The sequence below is a fragment of the Apodemus sylvaticus genome, chromosome 17 (genome assembly GCF_947179515.1).
Source record: "Apodemus sylvaticus chromosome 17, mApoSyl1.1, whole genome shotgun sequence".
Classification (NCBI taxonomy): Eukaryota; Metazoa; Chordata; class Mammalia; order Rodentia; family Muridae; genus Apodemus; species Apodemus sylvaticus.
Window position 1 is genome coordinate 42,157,581 of NC_067488.1, and position 19,858 is coordinate 42,177,438.

General features: G+C 47.9%; 1 protein-coding gene across 1 annotated transcript in view; it reads right to left on the bottom strand.

The window, feature by feature from the left end:
• Trappc9 (trafficking protein particle complex subunit 9) overlaps nt 1–19,858 on the bottom strand; it is a 483,396-nt gene that overhangs the window by 426,654 nt on the left and 36,884 nt on the right. Inside the window, 1 exon segment of the mRNA XM_052161564.1 lies at nt 12,058–12,274. Coding sequence (XP_052017524.1) covers nt 12,058–12,274 — 217 coding nt within the window.

Here is a 19,858-nt window from a genome sequence, read left to right on the forward strand (position 1 = left end):
CTGGGTGACCACGGAGGTGAGAGAAGGGTATTCCATTCTCCTGAATCTAGAGTTACAAATAGTTTTGAGCCCTAATGTGGGCACTGGGAACCAAACTGGGATGCTCTACAAGAGCAGCAAGCACTCTTAACTGCTGAGCCATCACTCAAATCCCCTTGTGACACGACGTCATATATATGACACACCCTCTCCGCGTGTATGTTCCAGCCTCAGTCCCTCATTTTCCATGTCACATGTGTTCTGTTACTCTGCTATTTGACTTCCTAAAAACCTCCTTTTCCCCTTGCCTTGGCCTTTGTGGTTTTCTGAACTCTACCTACACTCCTGTATATGATGTACACATATGCAGTCATTAGAAGGCAAGGTCGACATATGAAAAAGAACATGTGCTGTGTGACTTCTGAGCCTGGATTTCTTCATCTAATATTTTCTAATTCCATCCATTTTCTTGCAAATGACATAATTGTATTATTCTTCCAGCTGAATAGAATGAAACTATGTGTGGGGCGGCGGCATATAAGCTGGTCTATTTCCTTGATATTGTGAACAGAGCAGCAGTAAGACAGATGTGTAACTCTATGCTAAGATATTTTAATTATAAGCCAGGAGTGACAAATCTGGGTTATATGGTAGTTCCTTCTCTAGTATTTTGAGAACCCATACGTACGATTTCCATAGTGGCTATACCAATTTACACCCCCACCAAAGAGGGTCTGTTTCCCCACACCATCCCAAGCATTTGCTGTTGCCTCTCCTGAGTAACGTGGCGTGAAGCTTCAAAGTGGTTTTGACTTGCATTGCCCTTCTGAATACAGATGCTGAATGCTTTCCAAAGTATTCACTGGCCATCTGTGCTTCTTCTACCAACGCTGCTCAGATCACCAGCCCATTTCTGATTGGCTGCTTGGGTTTGCTGTTTAACTCTTGAACTTTACACATTTCAGATCTTAAGTCCTATCTAAAGCATAGGTGGAAAGGGTTTTCTCCCATTCTACAGACTGTGTATGTTAGCCCTGACGACAGTTTTGTTTGCTATACAGAAGCCTTTTAATTTCATGTTATCCATTTGCCAACTTTTGAGGTAACTCCCTTGGAGTTGGGGTTCTATTCACAAAGTTCTTGCTTATACTGATACCTTAACATATTTTTCCTGATTTCTTCTAGCAGTCCCAGTGACTCATTCTTTGAGATATTTGGTCCACTATGAGTTAATTTTTGTGCAGAACAAGAGATGCAGCCCTAACCTCGTTCTTCTGAGGGTGGCCATCAAGTCTCTGCAGAATGATTTGTTGACTGGGCTCTTTTTCTCAGTGTGTATGTTTGACACCTTTGTCAAAAGTTAGATGTCCATGGCCGTGTAGGTTTATTCCTGGGTCCTTTATTATGCTCCATTGGTCTACACGTCCGTGTCTGGACAGCACCATACTATCTTTGTCACTACGGCTCTGTAGTAGAATTTGAAGTCGGATGTTGTAATGCCAGTATTTTCCTGGGATCACTTTGGCTGTCTTTTCTGTTCCTGTCTGAATTTTAAGGTTTTTTTTTTTCTAGTTCTGTAAAGAATACTATTGGAATTTTGATGGAAAATAGCACTATAGAGACTTTAGTGTACACACTGAACTTGCCCTCTCAGATCTCACTGTGCTCTTACGGTGATCTCAGTACTTGAAAGAAGGTCAGGCACTCAGAGCCTTAACACTGCACCCCGGTGACTGTCATCAACCAGAGTGGTGAGTCCCTGCTTAGCCAACACTCAGTTCATAAAACACCTATAGGTGGATTCAGGCTCAGGCAAGACAGATGCTCACTGGAAACCTCCAATAGCTCATAAGAGTTAAGTTAGCACACACTTCCCGATAACCTAATGCACTAATGCATGAGAGCGTGTTCGGGGGACAATGAGGTGTACGTTGTGTGTGGATGAGCCCATAGGAGGTACAGGTGCTGCTGAGTGCTGTGGGAGCTGAGGAGGAGAGATAATATGCCACAGGAGCTAGGGCAGGCAGGGAAAGAAGCTGCAACAGGGAAATAACAGCTCTAACTTGTCACAAAGCTGTGAGCAGCCCATTTAAAGTGCTTTAGCCATTTATCCTAACTTCTCAATAACTGCTAGCTGATAAATGCTAATATTATGACTCAATGAATGTAATGTGTTTAACACACAGCATCAGCCTCTGACTCCGTGGGGTGATTAATGATCCAGAATGTTCCATTATTGCACTAAGCACAAATCCTCGATATACCAGATCTCTACTGCTGTGGCTATTGGGTAAAATTACCTTCTTGTATGTCAACACCCACCCCCGCTCCTGCATCATAAGCCCCTGAATCTGAAGACTGTCTGGTGCTTATTATAATACTCCCAAAACAGAGGCTTGTATAGACTCAGGCGCCCAGTCGGTGTCAACTGACAAGTGGAACAAGAAACACACATTGCCTGTACTACCTGATGAGCATGGACCACCAATTTGTGCGTCCTAACCTCTGCCGGTTTGCCTTACATGTCCCATGCAACTCCTGGTCCCTGCTGGCCTTGTCTCCCACCAACTTGTCCTACACAGATGTCAGCTGGTGACAGGCACAGCAGGGTCCCTGTAAAGCTCCTGATTCTGTTTCCTTTGTCAATTCCTCATTGCCTTGGCAGCAACAATGTATCTTATTCATCCAAGAATCCTTACTGCCTGGCATGAGGCCTGGTGCATGATGGGTACTTAACTAGCATGGAGGTCAAGTTGAGAGCCTTTTGCCAGGAAAATCCCCTTCTGTTTTAGATGTGCATATGCAAGTATGTAAGCATGAAGTGGCGTGGCTCCAGGAATTGGCTGGGTGCTGGCTCTCTTCTGCTGTTTTCTCTAGTCCCTGTATATTTAGGTTACTTCATAATAACATATCAATTGAAAACCTGGAAGCCGACCCAACACCCACACAAGCACCTCCACAGTACATCCTAGGATATGACATATCTTCCAGAAACTTCCCGGAATATTCAGTGGTGACAACATCTTGCACCCGTAAGGAAGAGTGGCAAAGGAGATACATCCCTGCAGTGTTTCCATCTGGTCAAAGGGGCCAGGACCAAACACTACAGCAGAAGAGAACCTTAGGAGGGTTAGAAGCCCATGCCATGACTAAGCTAGTCATGCTGTCAAAGCCCATCCCATTCATCTCAACCAAGAGAGGGCCTTCCCCTCTTTCCTCGTGTAAGAAACCACTGACTATCACTGGTTAGTTTTCCAAATGGGTAATGGTCCAGTTACCACCATGAGTAAGACCTCTCCCTCCCCGGGGGGTGGAGCAGGACTTGCTCAACAGTGAGCCCTGCGCACATGGTGCCTCCTCTGTGGCCTGGAGTCCTCCTACAAAATACTGAAGCTTTAGTAAAGACAGTATCTGACTGGTGACAAAACTCTCTATGATCTTATCATCGAAGTTCAACATTCAGGCTTTGACAGCTGCCATTCAGCAAATCGATTCTGAGGCTCTTTCAGGAAAGTTCCTCAGCAACATTTGCTCTCTCATTCAGTAAAAGGCTAAGCAAAAAGCAAGATGGAGAAATCTTCTCACACAGTAGCACGAATAAGACTGAGATGGAAGATGTGGTTCTGTAGGCAGCAAACACACAGAGCACATGAGCTCAGAGCTGGGTCGAGCCTCTGCAGCCAGCCGGCGAGAATGTTCAGCCCACAAACAAGACGGAAGCCACTTCTGAACCTGAGAGATCTGACAACCTTGCTTTTATTCACGAGTACAGGGTTTTAGTAGATTTCCATTTAATTCTCTGAGAAACGTTTGAAGTGGAGTTGAGGCTTAGAGTGGTTTTTATTGTCTAGAAATGTAGCCAGCTGACATTTAGCATTTTAACTCTACTGGTCCTCACTTCTTTCACGAAACAATGGCAAATGCCCCCTCCCAAAACAAAAGCCCAAGTAAAAGGACAGAATCACCTGAATTTTTCAAAATAAATATGTTCCGCTCTCCAGACTTGCAAACGGCAAGGGCATATACAGTAACTGACCACAGCACTGTGATGCCTGTTTGCTGGGTCCAGCCCTTCATCACAGGGACACCTCCAGCAGGATACAAAAGACAAAGGGACTAACACTGTGGATCTGGCAAGAAGTGCCAGAGGAAGAAGGGCAGGCCTTTGGGAGACAGGTAAACAAAGGAATTCCATCTGGGCGGAAGCAACATTGGAATTCTCAGAAGAAAACAGCATCCTACTGGAGGATGCCTAGGAGCCCAGGTAGGTGAGGAAGGACAAGGGGCGTGAGCCCTGGGAAAAGGAAGAACTACCAAAGGCCGCAGACTGGTGTGTTCTCAGATAGACCCTGTTCAGAAAGACAGAGTTAAGTCAGCGCTCAGTGTGGCTTTGCACAAAGCCCAAGTGATTTTAGCCTGAAGCCAGCCCAGAGTCAAGTCCAAAGATGCCAAGGGAAATGACAGAACAGCCGCTCCAGTCTTGCCTGGAGTCCCCTGAAAGCAAGCCAGGTGAAGGTCTGGTTCACAGGACGGGCGTGTCTCAGTGTCGTAAAATCACTCTTCCACCTCTGTAAAGTGATCACTCGGTGCTTGGAAAACTCTCCTTCCTCTCTTTCCTGGTTCTACCCTTAGCACAGCAAACCCCTCCAGCATACAGCAGAGTCAGCCTGGACACTCAGCAACTCTCTAAGTCTCTGATTGTCCGGACGCCTCTGCACTCATCTCCAATCAACACCGTCAAGGCCACAGGAGGGCCACACCAGTAATGGATTCCGCACAGCTGGATGCTGGCCTTAAAGGCTCTCAACACTCAGTCCATCTTCTTATACCGCTTTCATGCCATCCTGGGGAAAGGTCAGACAACTTCACCCAACCCTCCCATAAGCCAGTGGCCCCAAGATCCAGACACACAGAGACGTGAGGTAACCTGGCCAAGCTTATGCCCTCGGTAACAGCATCCTGGGTTTCCATCCCTTCACTTGTGGGAGGCTCACACCATCTCCCACTGTCGGAAACAGGTTAGTCACATCAAAGGACTTCCAAGAGGCCACGGCCTGCCTTGATGTGAGTCAGACAGGTGCCCTGAGCATGTGCAGCCACAGGCATGAGGCCTAGCAAGGCTGGAGATGGGCCAGATTCACCCAGCCCTGAAGTGGGCAGAAGCCAGGCAAGCACAGCCCAGAGGCCCTGCACAGACCATCGCTCTGCGTGGCAGCTGCTCTAAATCCTACAGAAAGAACAGGAAATAGCACTTCAATGTGAAAAGCTCCTTTTCTGTAATATCCAAAAAGGGCAATTTTTTTTAACAAATAAAAAAATCCCTAACTGCCACACTTAACATAAAGCTACAGTAACTAAGGCAGTGTGGATTTGGCAAAGGGACAAATGAAACAATTGATAGAACGGAAAAGAGAATGCAGAAATACACCCACGTAAGTACAGTCAACACAGCTCTGACAAAGGAGCACAGAGCTCCAGCAGAGCAAAGATGGGCCTCCCAGCAGCCCAGCCCGAGACACGGGATGGCCACCAACTGGGCATTCAATCAAGATGCTAACTGTGGACTTCACAAATAGCACACCAAAATGGACCTCCGACAAAATGAAAACGCTCTAGAAGGCTCTACGTGTTTATAGAACCTCTTTGGTTCTGTGAAACTTTCCCCTACAAGTTGATAAGTGAAAAGGGCGGTGTCACTTGGTAGAGTAATGGATGCTTACATACAGCTCCAAAGTCACTGTCCATGAGAAAAAGAGCTGACGAAGCAGACGCCATCAAAGCTGAAAACTGCTGGTTTGCAGATAGGCTACCAAGAGACTGAGAAAACAAGATGCATGCTGGGAAAAAAATATTTGTCAAGAATATCACTAAAGGACTGGTCTGCATATTATGGAAACAGAGAACAAAAAGACCTGTTTTTTAAATAGGATCACCAGAAGAGACATTCCAACCGTAGATACGCATAGGAAGAAGTGCTCAATATACTTACTGGACAACTGTAAATTAAAACAAGATTCCACCGCACACCATAGTCCAGAACACCAACGGTACTGTACTGGCTGGTTTTGTGTGCCAACTTAACACAAACTAGAGTTATCACAGAGAAAGGAGCTTCCCTTGAGGAAATGCCTCCATGAAATCCAGCTGTAAGGCATTTTCTCAATTGATGATCAAGGGTGGGAGGGCCCATTGTGGGTGGTGCCATCTCTGGGCTGGTAGTCTTGGGTTTTATAAGAAAGCAAGCTGAGCAAGGCAGAGCAAGCAAGCCAGTAAGAACCATCCCTCCATGGCCTCTGCACCAGTTCCTACTTCCTGCCCTGCTTAAGTTCCAGTCCTGACTTCCTTTGAGATGAACAGCAGTGTGGAAGTTTAAGCTCAATAAACTCTTTCCTCCCCAACTTGCTTTTTGGTCATGAAGTTTTGTGCAGGAATAGAAACCCTAAGACAGGTACTAAATGCTATCCAGGACAGTGAGCAATGGTAACTGTCACCTACTGCCTTGGAGAGAGAGAAATGGTACAGGCACGTGGGATCAGTCGCTTACAAAACTGCACAAACTTGTACCATGTGACATAACCACCGTGCTCTAGGACATTGGCCTGCCAGGTGAACGCATCCGCACGGACTCTTCATGTTGGCTGTTTATGGCTGCTGTATTCATGAGAGCCCGCCTCTCAGGAAACCAGGATGTGTGAGGTGAGTACACACATGTCTGATGTCATTCTGCAGAGAGGAAAGGTGTGGAGACCGTGGGAGGATGTGTGGCTGCAGGGGCCTGGGGTGAAGAGAGTGCAGGGGAGTTTCAGGAAGGGACTCTATGTGACTCTAATGACGGATCCATGTCACCAAACACTGGCCAAAACCAAAGACTGGCACCAAGAGCAGCCCTGATGTGAGCTGTGAACTCGGGGAAGGACAGGCTATTCTGGGTCATCAGTTGTAGCAGATGCTCCACTAGTGGGACCTGCTATCTGGTGGGGAAAGCCATGCCTTTGTAGAGGAAGGGAATCCCAGAATTCTGCACTGCATGATCAGTTTTTCTGTGGATCTGAAACTGTTTTTGAAAATAATGGCTTTTTCTAAGATTTACACATTTTTTTTTGTTTTGGCTTTTTTGTTGTTGTTGTTGTTGTTTGTTTGTTGTGGGTTTTTTGGGTTTTTTGGTTTTTCGAGACAGGGTTTCTCTGTGTATCCCTGTCTTGGAACTCACTCTGTAGACCAGGCTAGCCTCAAATTCAGAAATCCACCTGCCTCTGCCTCCCAAGTGCTGGAATTAAAGGCGCGCGCCACCACTGCCCGGCGATTTATAAATTTTTATGTATGAAAATGTTTGCCTGCATGTATGAATATATACCATGTGTGCCCGGTGCCTATAGAGTAGAGAGGGAGAGTAGGATCCCGTGGGACTGGAGTTACAGGTGGCTGCAGGCCATCATGTTGATGCTAAATAAGCCAAATTTATGTGGTCTTCTGCAAGAGCAGCAAGTGCTTTTAACTACTGAGACATCTCGTCAGCCTCATGTCTATTTTTTTTTTTTAGCAAAACAAAATAATAGAGGGAAGTGAAATGATAGAAAATAATAAAAGTCTTGTGTGGTCTGTATTTGTTTGAGAAGGGACAGGAGAAGGACCAATGGGATGGCTCGTGGGGTGAGGAAGCCTGCTGCCAGGCCTGACGACCTATGCTCATCCCTGGGACCCACGGAGTGGGGGACAGAACTGACTCCTACACGCCATCCTCTGACCTCCACATGCAAGCAGTGGCACAGAGAGAGAGAGACAGAGAGACAGAGACATACACAGAGAGAGAGAAAGAGAGACAGAGAGAGACAGAGAGACAGAGAGACAGAAACATACACACAGAGAGAGAAAGAGAGACAGAGAGAGACAGACAGAGAGACAGAGAGACAGACAAACACAGAGAGAGAGAGAGACAGAGAGAGAGACAGAACACTAAATACATAATTATAATGTCTTTAATTAAGAAGACTCGCTTTCAGAGCTGCTACTAGAGAAGGAGACATAAAAATAACCCATCCTTCCACTATAAAACTGCATATTAAGACATGGCGGAGGGCATGCTCCAGGCAGCAGGGACCATTCCAGGCCACACTGGTGTTACCATCTAGCAACTAGCTATACCTTTGCAAAGGCTCAAAGTCAGCCTGAGAACAGGACTAGGTAGCTGGTGCTGGTGCTGGAGGCATGCTGAGGCTGGTCAGGCAATGCCCCAGTCTGTCTCATCCCATCCGCAGTCCTACTACGAGCCACGCCAGGGTATGCGGAGGACAGCATTCCCTTCTCAGCCTTTGTCCTCTCTATTTCTCCTCCAAAGAGGAGGAAACTGCTCTAAGCAGGCTGCTGAAGTGACTACAAAGAGGCCAGGAACTCAGGAATGGCTTGACCTAGTTGCCCACCCCTGAACTCTGGGTGCTCCATCAGTGCACGCCCGTGCTCCATCAGTGCACGCCCGTGCTCCCCAGAAAACCATGCCGTCCCTTTACTGGTTCACCTGTTTTCAGTTGGTTCCCATGTAAGTCTCCTAAAAACATAGCAGGCAGATTCCAAATTCTTCATCATACTCAGTCTGACCTTGGCTCCCAGAAGTCCTACAATTCCCTCCTCACTCACCATCACCCTTTCTCTTCCTTCTCTCTCTCTGCTTTCCCCCATTGAGCAACACCCTGACCCAGACCCAGCTGGCACCTAAGACTTCCTCCTCTCTTTCTCCACAGCCACCAGGACTCCTGCGAGATCGATACAAAGCAGTAGCTTCCCCATCTTCTCAGTGTTAAAGGGACTCTCAAACAACTGCCCACCCACCTCCACCTCCACCTCCACCTCCCCACCCTCTCCCTGCCCCTGGCATCCAGATTCCCCTCCCGCCATTGATGTATGTCCTTGCTGCTGGAACAAGGGAGGGGAAGCCTCTGGTGTGACACCCAGCGTCTTCTGAGTGCTCGAGCTGACTGGAGTAGAGGGGAGCAGCAGAGGGCAGAGGGGCAATGACTATGTAGCACCCAGGGCAGCCTGCAATGGTCACTCCATTTGGAGATTTTAAGCAGCTGTGTCTCCAGGTTCCATGCAGCTCTCTGCTGGAAAGGGCCCATGGTCTCAGGCATGCATGGGACCTAAGGGTGACAGCTGCAGCAGAACTACACGGACAATGGAAACAGCCCAAGAAGCATACTGAGGGCCACAGAGACCCAAACAGATTCTAAGGGAGCACCCACAGGACTCCTGTGTTAGCGATCAACTCCAAGACCCAGCATCAGGCACATCGGTCTAATGTCCACTCCCCCTAAGGAGTGCCAATCATCCAACAGGAGCTCAACCAACCTTGATCCAACCCATCTCTAGACAGGAGAGAGGAAGAAAATTACAAAAGAGAAGGCAGGTAACAGACCAGATAAACTTTTACTGGAAAAACATATTAGATCAGACAATTATAAGGGTTCTGGAAGAGAACCTGGCCTCAGGACTCCGCTGTCCTGAGGGCTGCCAGGTGCTCGGAGCACCCACGTGTTCATCCCGACTCATGGCACAACGTCCAGCACAGTGAGCATGGCACAGCCATTGTGGGCCCTGCATGATCATCCGTCCTGCTCTCTGCTGCCTCCTCCAGCTCTTCAAGCACATAAAGAGAAGAGACATCATTCTAGAGGCTTCCTCTGCTCCAGTAGCAAGAGCCATGAAATCTCTGCAGAATCTAAGTCCCATATCCTCCTCTTGACCACTTGGACACAATCCCAACAGCTAAAAAGAAAAACAAGGGCCAGGAACCATCTAGATGGCTCAACTGGCCTCGAATCCTGATGACCTAAGAAAGTACCATCTCTGAAACCATGTGGCACAAGAGACACAATTCCTACAACTTGCCCTCTGACCTCTGCATGCACACACGCCATAGTACACACATGTACATAATAAATACGTTTGTTAAAAGAATGTATTTTTAAAGTCAAGGACAACCTGCTTCAAAGAATCAACACAAAGCCATGTGTTGGGTTGAGGATTGAGAGTTCCAGGCCAGCCTGAGCTAGTGCGGAGTTCAAGGCTAGCCTGAGTTGCAGCATGAGACCTTGTCTCAGAAAAGTTAAATCAATGAAAGACACTGTCTAGAGTGAATCACAGTCACCGACGGTACTGAACACAGACAAATGCCAAGGTCCATGTTTAATGTTTTTAAAAATAACCCTCAGTAGGGGTGCAGGATGGGGGAGATCTGGCTAACAAGGTCACTGGAGAGACAAGAACTTCTGTGAGCCCAGCATAAAAGGACAACACTGGCAGGTCACGTGAATGGAAAGCAGTCCAGCAGACTCCAGCCTACCTACCTCACCCCCATAACTACATGGAGGCAAGATACTGTCTGTTCTGAAGACAGAATTCTAGGGTTCAGGTGCTCTGTTTCCATGGGACTTTGCAGGGTGAGAGGGGAGGGGCAACACCTCCCTTCATAAGCCTGCTGTACCCCTGAGCACAGGTGCCCCACCTGGCCACCAAGTGACCACTAACCCAGGCCAGTCTCTCCTCAGCAGGCCATGGTCCCAGCCTCCTTCCATCTCTTTACCAACCTGAAAAGTCCCTTGTCCTGTTGGGCCACAGTTTCTTCTCTCATCCAACCCTGAAACCCTGTTTGCCTCCTAGGAAACACCTCTCCCCCCAGCAATAAAGACATCTTGACACCACTTTGATGTCCTGTACTGGGACAATGATGGATGGAACCACACCTGGACCAGGACTGCCTAATGATACAGACCTCCTGCCCCAATTCTTCCTCTATTTAAACCTAAAGCCCATATCTATTTACAAGAAAATGGACTTGGGGCCACTGGGCCTTGATCTTCTCCTTTTTGTAAGATAATTTTTGCAATGAATAAAAGTCTTGTATGTGCTTGCCTCAAAGATCAGAGGGATTGTCCTCTCAAAATTATTAGCTCCCGGTGTGTGCTCTGCCAAGGGTTTTGGTCAAGTGCAGCAAGTGCCCAACCTGGCCTGCCTACCACCTACCCTTTGTGGAGGAAGGGGTGTAGACAGGGACTCTTTGGCTTGTTCTGACACAGGATCTCTGTAGCCCAGCCTGGCCTCAAATTGATGCTCACCCTTCTTCCGCCTTGGGTGGGGGCCACTATGGCTGCCCCTCCCATCTAGCCCTGCCCATGAAGTCCTACTGACTTGAGTGTGGTCTATGCTGCTCTCACTGCTTGCCAGACAATGGAGACTGTAGCCCAAAAGGCCTTGAAAAGTTACCACCATGCCCTTGGAAGAACAGAGTGTCTCACCTTTTGGCCAAGCAACTCCCTTCTAAAGATTCTGGTCTGCTGGAGATGGAAGCATCAACAGGAAGTGCTGCTTGCAAAGGTCGGGTGCTAAAGGGTCTGGGGAGGATGACATCTACATACTAGTCACTAGTATGACATAGTAATGAAAGCGGAGGAATGGGGTTTGTGATTGAGAGTGGGAGCACATGGGGGATCTCTCTGCATCCTAGTGGGATAACGCACGAGGACGACTCAGTTTCCTCCTACGGAAAGTCTGCACCATCTCTAGCTCCGGGTCCCCATCTAAAGCAGTAACCAAGAGAAGGAATTTGATTAACTAGACTTTGGCCAACTGAGCGATGTATTTGTCTTAGAGTTATCAGACTTACAGCTATAATTTAATATTTATCACTACTACATAATCAGGATCTGCCACAGATGCATAGCTATGTGTTTACACATACATCCAAGTATATTTATTTTGGGAAGGCACACTGATATTCGCTAACCTAACAAAACTTCATGAGTAAAAACATTAGGGACTTAAAGCATTATGTTGATGACATACCATGCTGATGGCTTCAAGGGCAGTCTCTGACCTCCACTAACAAAGATACAAAAACAAAGGCCACAGGGTGGGCTCCAGGACTTCGTGTCAAGTCACCGCTGTTGTGAGTGGCTGAGTGAGGCAGGGCTTGGCCACTTTTGAACCACAGGTGCCCACCACAGTCTGCAACACTCAGCAACTGCTTAAATGCACGAGCTAAATGGAAATAAAGCAACCTCCACTGCAGCCCCGGGTCATCGTGAGTACCTTTGTTGAAGTCCTTGGGGTCGAGCGACAGACTGTAGCCAGGCAGTGTCTCCAGAAGGAGCTTGTAACAGGCCCTCCAGCCGGGTTCTGCGATGCTTGGGGCCACACACTGCATGGCAGCCACTCGCTTGAAGAACGCTGACTTGCGGTGGAAGCCGATCAGCTCGTAGAGCTCAGAAAGGATGCTGTAGCGCTGGATTTTCTCTTCTTCAGAAAGCTGAAGCATGAAGAGAAAGCAAGAAGCTTTTGAAGAAACTTCCAAAGGGACAAAAGAAATACACCCAGAACCTCTTTCCATAAAACAGAAGAGAGAAGGCCATTGTGACACAACAATCCTGAGGCTCTAGGACTCCTGTGAACACCCCAAGACAGCCACCCATGACCAGTGGCTTTAAGCACGTCCAGCCTTTTGCTAAGAAGGCCCAGATTCTCAGGCCTGAGAAGGTTATCACACAACACATGTGAAATCACTCATGAGAAGGGACAAGAGTACATCCTGACAGAAGGATGGGGGAATGAACTTTGCTCAGCTTCTCAGCACATGACATGTGTAGCCACATGACTAGAAAATGATAATACCGTCTAACTTAGACTTGATACTTTCTGGCTTATAGCATGTTTCCTTCCACCAAGGCCTAGGAGATCCTCCCAATGGTGATCAGTAATAACAACTCTGGTGGGTAAGCACCCAGTCTATGCCCATAAACCACGGGGTTTATTAATCAACTTGCATTCCAGAACTAGACCCCTTATAGACAGGGTCTTTTGAAGCAGTTTCCTCCAAGACTGAAACAGTCCATCCTGCAGGAACGCTTTAAGGTAGAAAGAAGGTAAACAACTCAAAACAGTGTCAGGAAGTCCCTGAAACTGACTAGACTCACTAGGTCCCTCGGAGTCAGACTAAACAATAAAGTTGCTAAGTGTCACCCTTAGACAACACAATCTGCAGAGAAGACTCAACCAGCCCAGCTGCCTGGAAGAGGTTTAAACCATCTGAGTCACTTGGAAAGGACTCTTCAACTTGCTGAGCTGCCTGCAGGCTGTGCAGCATGCTCCAGGTTCCCAGCTCTTGCGAGCTGTCACCCATGATGGGGTGGACTTTGGTGATGCAACTGGCTTTGAGTCATTTCTGCTCCTGTAAGTAAAACGCATTGGTTCACCAAGTTGGACTTTGGTGGTATCTGATCTTTGGTCTTTTGACAGTCTCCTATCTGGGATGAGTGTGTTTTGTGTCTCCCAGGAAAAGTTTTGTTACCCCACACAAGGATGCCTAAAGCTCTGAGAGGCACTGACAAGACCCAGAAGTCACACAACCAGGAAGACCCGATGGTTGGCTAGGACTCTGCTGATCATGTGTTCCCCACCTCATTGCTACTCTAGGGAAAAAAGTTACCGTAATCCACACAGCTCTCTTGGTAAGTGGCTCCCCTCTAGCCATGACCCCGGCAATGGGTTTCTAGATATTTCTATGCTAACAAAGCCATATGAGAAAGCCCTGCACACTGGCCTTCTTCAAAAATTCCTCCTGATTCCCCAGGCCTCAGCCCTACCTGGGCCTTTACTGCATGACCCAGAAGGTATACCAAGGGGCCTCTGCAAGGTTTCCTCTGCCTTCCACAAGCCATCCACACTCCTCACCACACTAGCATTCTTGAATTACAGCTCAGAGGCATCACCCTGCAACAGACAGAATATCTGTGGTCCACAACCCTCTGAGAGACGATCTGGTCAGAAGTCCTTATGAATTAAGGCCTCATGAATAAGTCCTAGGGCCCTTATTCATGAGGCCTGCTGTGGGAGACAAGGCACCTGTGCACTGGCAGCAGCCCTCACCAGAGCCTAGGCCCCAGTGTTGCTGGCCTTGGAAAATAAGCATGTGCTAATCAGAAGCCCCAGGTCCACAGTATTTTGCTGCAGCAGCCTAACGGACCTGAGATGGCCACAGGTAAACTGCTCAGGAGCCCTGCAGTACACAAGACACAGCCCAGATGCCTCACAGCCAGGTTTTTGTGGCAATCCTGACCACACCCACCCACAGAAAGCAAGGCCATCCCCAAGTTTCTTTACTTGCAGGCACCCGCTCCACCCATGGGGAGGCCACAAGGAATGCAGGAAGTGAGGGCCTCTCCCTTGGGGCCTGTGTACTGACAGATGTCCAGCTTAGAATCCATGGGGAACATTCCAGTAAATAGGAAGGTAGAGAAACAGAATAAATACTGCACATATACGGAATACTTCAGACAACGGCCTGCAGGTGCTGGGCAAATACTACATATACGGAATACTTCAGACAACGGCCTGCAGGTGCTGGGCAAATACTCTGGGTTACGGGCTCTGCAGCTACAGACATCTCCCAAAAGCCATCCTGATGGTGTGTTCTCACACGTAGCCTCTAGCCCCACAGTGTCGGTCCTGTCCTGCACTGTTCACATGGAGCCTCTTCCCCCTGTCCTGGAGCAGCCAGACTGCTCTACCAGAGTGGTAGCATCAGTTCCCACTCACAGGGATGACATGCAAGGACCACGGTGCTTCACGCACCCACAGATGTTTGATGTTACGGGTGCCTGTGACTTTTGCCATTCTGCTGGAGTTTCCTGATAACCAGGCGCTGAGCACACTCCCCTACGATTGTATCTCCCTTTGTGAAGTATTTGTTCAAAGCTTCTGACAGTTTATTAAATTAGGTCGTTCGCCTTACTATGGAACTCGGAACTGGGCTCATTCTTCAGGTTCCAAACCTGAGTCTTTAGTCATCCATGATTGGAGAATATGTTTTCCCAGTCTGATGCCATTTTTTTTTTCCTAAGAGAATCTTCTGATAAGCAGAGGCAATTCATGTGACAGAGTGCGCATCATCAATTCTTTGTCTCTTGGTTAGTTCCCTGTGTCCTTGGTCTAAGAAACCTTAGGTCTCAACAATAAACTGAATGCTTCCACAAGTGTTTTGACTGGGTCTATGATCCGTGGACACTCAAACCTGCATAGGACACAGCCTTGCTTCAGAAGGACTCCTGTGTGCTAGTGTCAGCCATGGCAGGGGACAAAGAGAGTGGTAAGAAAAGAGAGGCAAAGATGCTGATTGCCTCCATCACGGACTGGGAGACCCCTACCCCCTCACTTGACATCTGGCACATGACAACAGATGCTAGTAACGGTGGCCCCAGCTGGGGCCCTTGTGGCCAAACACAAGTGACAGGAAACAAAGGGCCCAAACCTTGGCCACCATGTTCCACATTTCCCATGGGACCTACCACAGAACAGTCCTAGCCTCTCCTTCTTCCTGCCGTATGAATGTAACATGACAGTAAATGGTGAGCCTTCCTACTCCAGACCCCTTTTCCCCTTCTCCGTGGGGAAAGCCTGGGCACAACTCTTTTCCAGCACTGTGACGCCACTGACGGGGATGCTTCCTGTTGACACAAGTCCTGGAAGCCTGGGGACAAAGCTGTGCCGGGCTAACATGGGCAGCAACAGCGTGAGGATCTGATGGAGTACCAAATGTCCCAGGCAAAATCTTGAGATGCAATCAAGTCCCCACACTCATTCGGTCCTGCGGGGGTGGGGAGGATGGGTTATTAATCAGCACATCCTTGTCCTGATTTTTCAGCAGGCTGAGTAGTCACGACCTCTGAGTCCAGGGCCCAGATGTTTATGCAAATTTCTAGCAGAAGCATCTCGAAGACACTCAAGATGAGAGGCCTTAGTCATAAGACATAAGATGGGTCATTTTGGTACCATCTTACCACTCTAGTTCCAACTGCAAAGTAGGCTGAGACCCACTTTGTTCTAACATCAGAAGGAAAGTGGTGGTGGTGTTGGAACATTCTGGCAGGGCAGGGCAGGGCAGGGCAGGGCGCCCGCACAGTCCAGTTAGCAGGTCTGAGCCATCGTCCATCGAGTCGCCAGCTTTGCCATTTTGCCTCTTGGGGAAAGAGAGTACAATCTAATGTTTTGGTGGCTGGAAAGGCTGAACGAAGTAATGTGTACATTCAGGAAAGGCCTCAGTAGTGTTCAAAACAACGGACACATGACTGTCACCAAAAACATCTGAGAGAGAGGTGTGTGTGTGTGTTTGCACACGTGCACATAAATACAGGTGCCCATGGAGGCCAGAAGAAAGCATAACATCCTCTGGAATTGGAATTACAGGTGGCTATAAGCCACCAAATATGGTTGCTGGGAACTAAACTCCTATCCTATGCAAAAGCAGCAGGTGTTCCTAACATCTGAGTTATCTCTCCAACCCCTGTGGAGAGACTTTTAAAAATCATAGGTTATAACTAAATGAGTCAGCCAGGAATGCCTTCGAAACTACAAGAACTCACAGAGCTCTAAAGACCGAAGCATCATGGGAAGAGGCTTTGGAACATAGCTAGTCTGCACACTCCCCAGTACACAAGACACAGACACACTGGGTTTTCTACATAATATCTGCAGCTATCACCCAGAAAGATTGCATATTCAAAACTACACATAATTTCCACTTAGCCTGACATAGTGGTGCACACAGTAGGCCCAGGGAGGTAGGTACCTGAAGGTTAGAACGGAAGAATCACTTGAGTCCCAGAGTAGATCAATGTGGACAGCATAGCGCTATGCCTACCTACAAACACCTCTTTTAGTTTAGAAAATTAAGTTTCCTCTATATACATTTTAAAAAAAAAAGATAAAAAAGCTAGAACCAACCACTTTTCAAATTCTGCCTACTTTATAAAGAATTCTACACTGGACTGAAATCTTTATGAATTTTATTTTTTAAGCTATAGCTCCAAATAGAACAAAACCTTGAAAGAACATCGAAAAACTAAGAAAAGAGGTGAATTCAGAAAATGGCAAGATAATCTACCATCCACCATCTACCATAATGATGTCAATTGGAAATTCCCAAAACATGTCATCTAACCCAGGCAATGAGATAAAACAGGAAGTGAGCACATATAACACGAACAAGCAAAACAAAACCATAAACTAAAAAGGAAACTGAAATTGTAGCGGGAAGTCAAGGAGGCGGCTAAGTGTTCCCCACGGCTCCAGGGCTCGTGGGTGGAGCTATGTGTGAATCCTAGGGTTCAATTCCCAATGCTGGGAAGAGGGGGAGAGGAGGGAAGGAAAGGGGAAGGAAAGGTGGAGGTGGAAGACAAGAGGAGGGAAGGCAAGAGGGATGAGAGGAGAAGCGGGAGAATAGGGGATGACTGCGGCTCTTTAGTGCAGACACTCTGTATTCACAGAGTGACAGACGTTTTAGGGCGGTTGAGGAAGCTGCGGCAGGGCCTTGTTGTCGCCTAGATGAGTCTAGAACTCACTCTGTAACCAGAGTGGCCCTGAGCTCTCCGCCCTCCTCCCACATCCTGCAGAGCGCAGTGGTCATGGGTGTACACCATTGTGATGGTTACTATGGCTAAACTCTCCAGATTCATCTACAGAGGCAATGAAGTCTGCAACCAAATCCTTGCTGGCTTCTTTCAAGGAACTAACAAGTTTATCCTAAACTTCCTATGGATGCAAGAGACCCAGAATAGCCAGGGGAGAAAAAAATCTTGAAAAAGGTAAATTTCCAACACTAAATTTACCATAAAAGGTCAAACATGGTGGCACGTGCTTGTAATCCCAGCTCTTGGGAGGCTAGAGCAGAAGGCCCAGAATTTGAGAATAGCCTGGTCTACATGGCAAGTATCAGACCAGCCTGGGCTACATAGATACATCCTATCAAAAAGAAAACAGTGGAGCTTCGGGCTCAGTGATCTCTCCTGAACCACGCCAAAAGCATATGCCGTGTGCTAACGTGTAGAGAAACTGGATTTCATCAAAGGCAGAAAGGCATGTCTATGAAAGAAGTCACAGATGGGCGGGGCCACGGTGGTGGACACTCAGGTAGATACCTGAAGGGTGCCCATCACTTGAGCCCTGGCTCAACTGAAGAGCAGCCTGAGCAACAGAACAAGAGTACTGTCTCTCAAAAGACAAATGAACGAGGTAAAATGGAGGCCATTACTGCAGAGCGGAGACCTGACAAGACCGCATCGTCTGCATCGCACTGAGAGTTCCTACACCCCGACGACATGAAGAAGAGGTGGTGAAGGATTGACCGTCTGGGTGGTACAGTCTGTGTTTGATGTGCATGAGGCTCTGAGTTTAATCCCTGGCTCCAAAAATAGGTAAGAGATAGAAAGAACTGTAACAGAAATGTGTGGATGGCCGGTCTGCACAGGAAAAGATGTTCACCAACACGAGGCACGGGGGAAATGCAGATTAAACCAGAAACACATCCCTCCCTTCCCATCCCTACAGCAGCTGTGGCCAAAGACGCAACCAGACAGGAGGCCGGGAAGAGGTGGGGAGAGCGCAGCCCTCAGATCCTGCTGGTGGCCTCGTCCTCAGCAGTCTGGCAGTGCCTCAGAGAGCTAGAGAGTGATATATGGCCCAAGTATACATCCCACGAGGAGTGGAAACACGTTTCACAAAACCTGCACGTGAATGTTCACAGTAGCATCTTTCAACAGCCAGGAGGAGGAGGAGGAGGAGGAAGCAGCAGCAGCTCCCGCTGTACACTGGCGCATAAAAGGAAAAGCCAGACCTATAAAAAGAGTGTCTTGTATCTGGCCACAGGAAGGAAAACAGGTACTGACTTCCACTATGATGGGGACAAACTTGCAGAGCTGTGCCAGGCAAGCTAGTTGGGTGACAAGGACAGCACGGTCCTTTGGCTAGTGGGCACCGCAGTGTTGCCTGCACTGCTCTAGCACTCTTCCAGAGCCTTGAAGCTCTCCCAAATAAAAACCGAGTCTGCTGTGCATAACAAATATGAACTAATAAAAACAATTCCTCACAGGAGGGCCTTGAAGTGTTAAGCGCACAAAGGCTGTGAAACGCTTCGGCTTTGTGGACACCTTGCGTCTCTACCAACGTTCGCCATTGCCTGCCGCTGTCATTGCTCTGAGCAGTGCCGACGCGAGAGAGCAGCCGGATGAATCATGCGTCAGAGATTAATAAGTGTCTCGTCCCTGACAAGCACTGTGCCTGCACAGAGGGGTGAATAAGCCCCCCACCCCTTCTCCAGAGTCTGCGTGGATTACCAGACTCGCCTACTGAAAACACAGTTTCAGCATTCACCTCAGCTGTAACCTCCTAAGGTAAATATCCTGGAACCTCTAAAAGCGGAGTGGCTGGGGTACTCTCTGTGTCTGCATCTGTTTACATTCTGCCTCGTTCTAAAGAATGTAAAAATCAATATTTTAAACACACACAGTTTAAGCAGTAACAACCAAAAGACAAAAATCAAGGTGAAAAAAAAAATGAGATTATAGTTAAAACCAGAGGAAGGTTCGATCAGAAAAATGCCTGCCAGGAAATAGGGGTTTATTAAGGTATCTGTAGTCTTCACACTAAGGTTCCTAACTACTAAAGCAGAGAGGGAAATCCAAGATTCCCCAAGCCCAGGAGACCACAGTGACTTGCAAGTCTCCAAAGAGGTATTCTCCAGCATCCCTCCTTAAAAGTCACAGCCGCCCGCAGGGCATGACGTCTGGCTCTTCTAGTGGAGATCTGAAACTCAGCTTAATGGGCAGTGCCTTGTCCAAGTGGGGGGTGGGGGGGGGCAGGGGTAGAGCTGAGCTGGGCCCCAGGGCCACCTGATGGTCTCTGCAGACCCCTCGCTCTGGAGTGGCTGATCCTTCTCACTGTCCTCACAGACTTCCACTCTCCTGGGGACTCTTAGTCAAGCCACACACCAGAATCCTGTTAGACCAGAAATGTCTCAGTTCTTTCTTTCTTTCTTTCTTTCTTTCTTTCTTTCTTTCTTTCT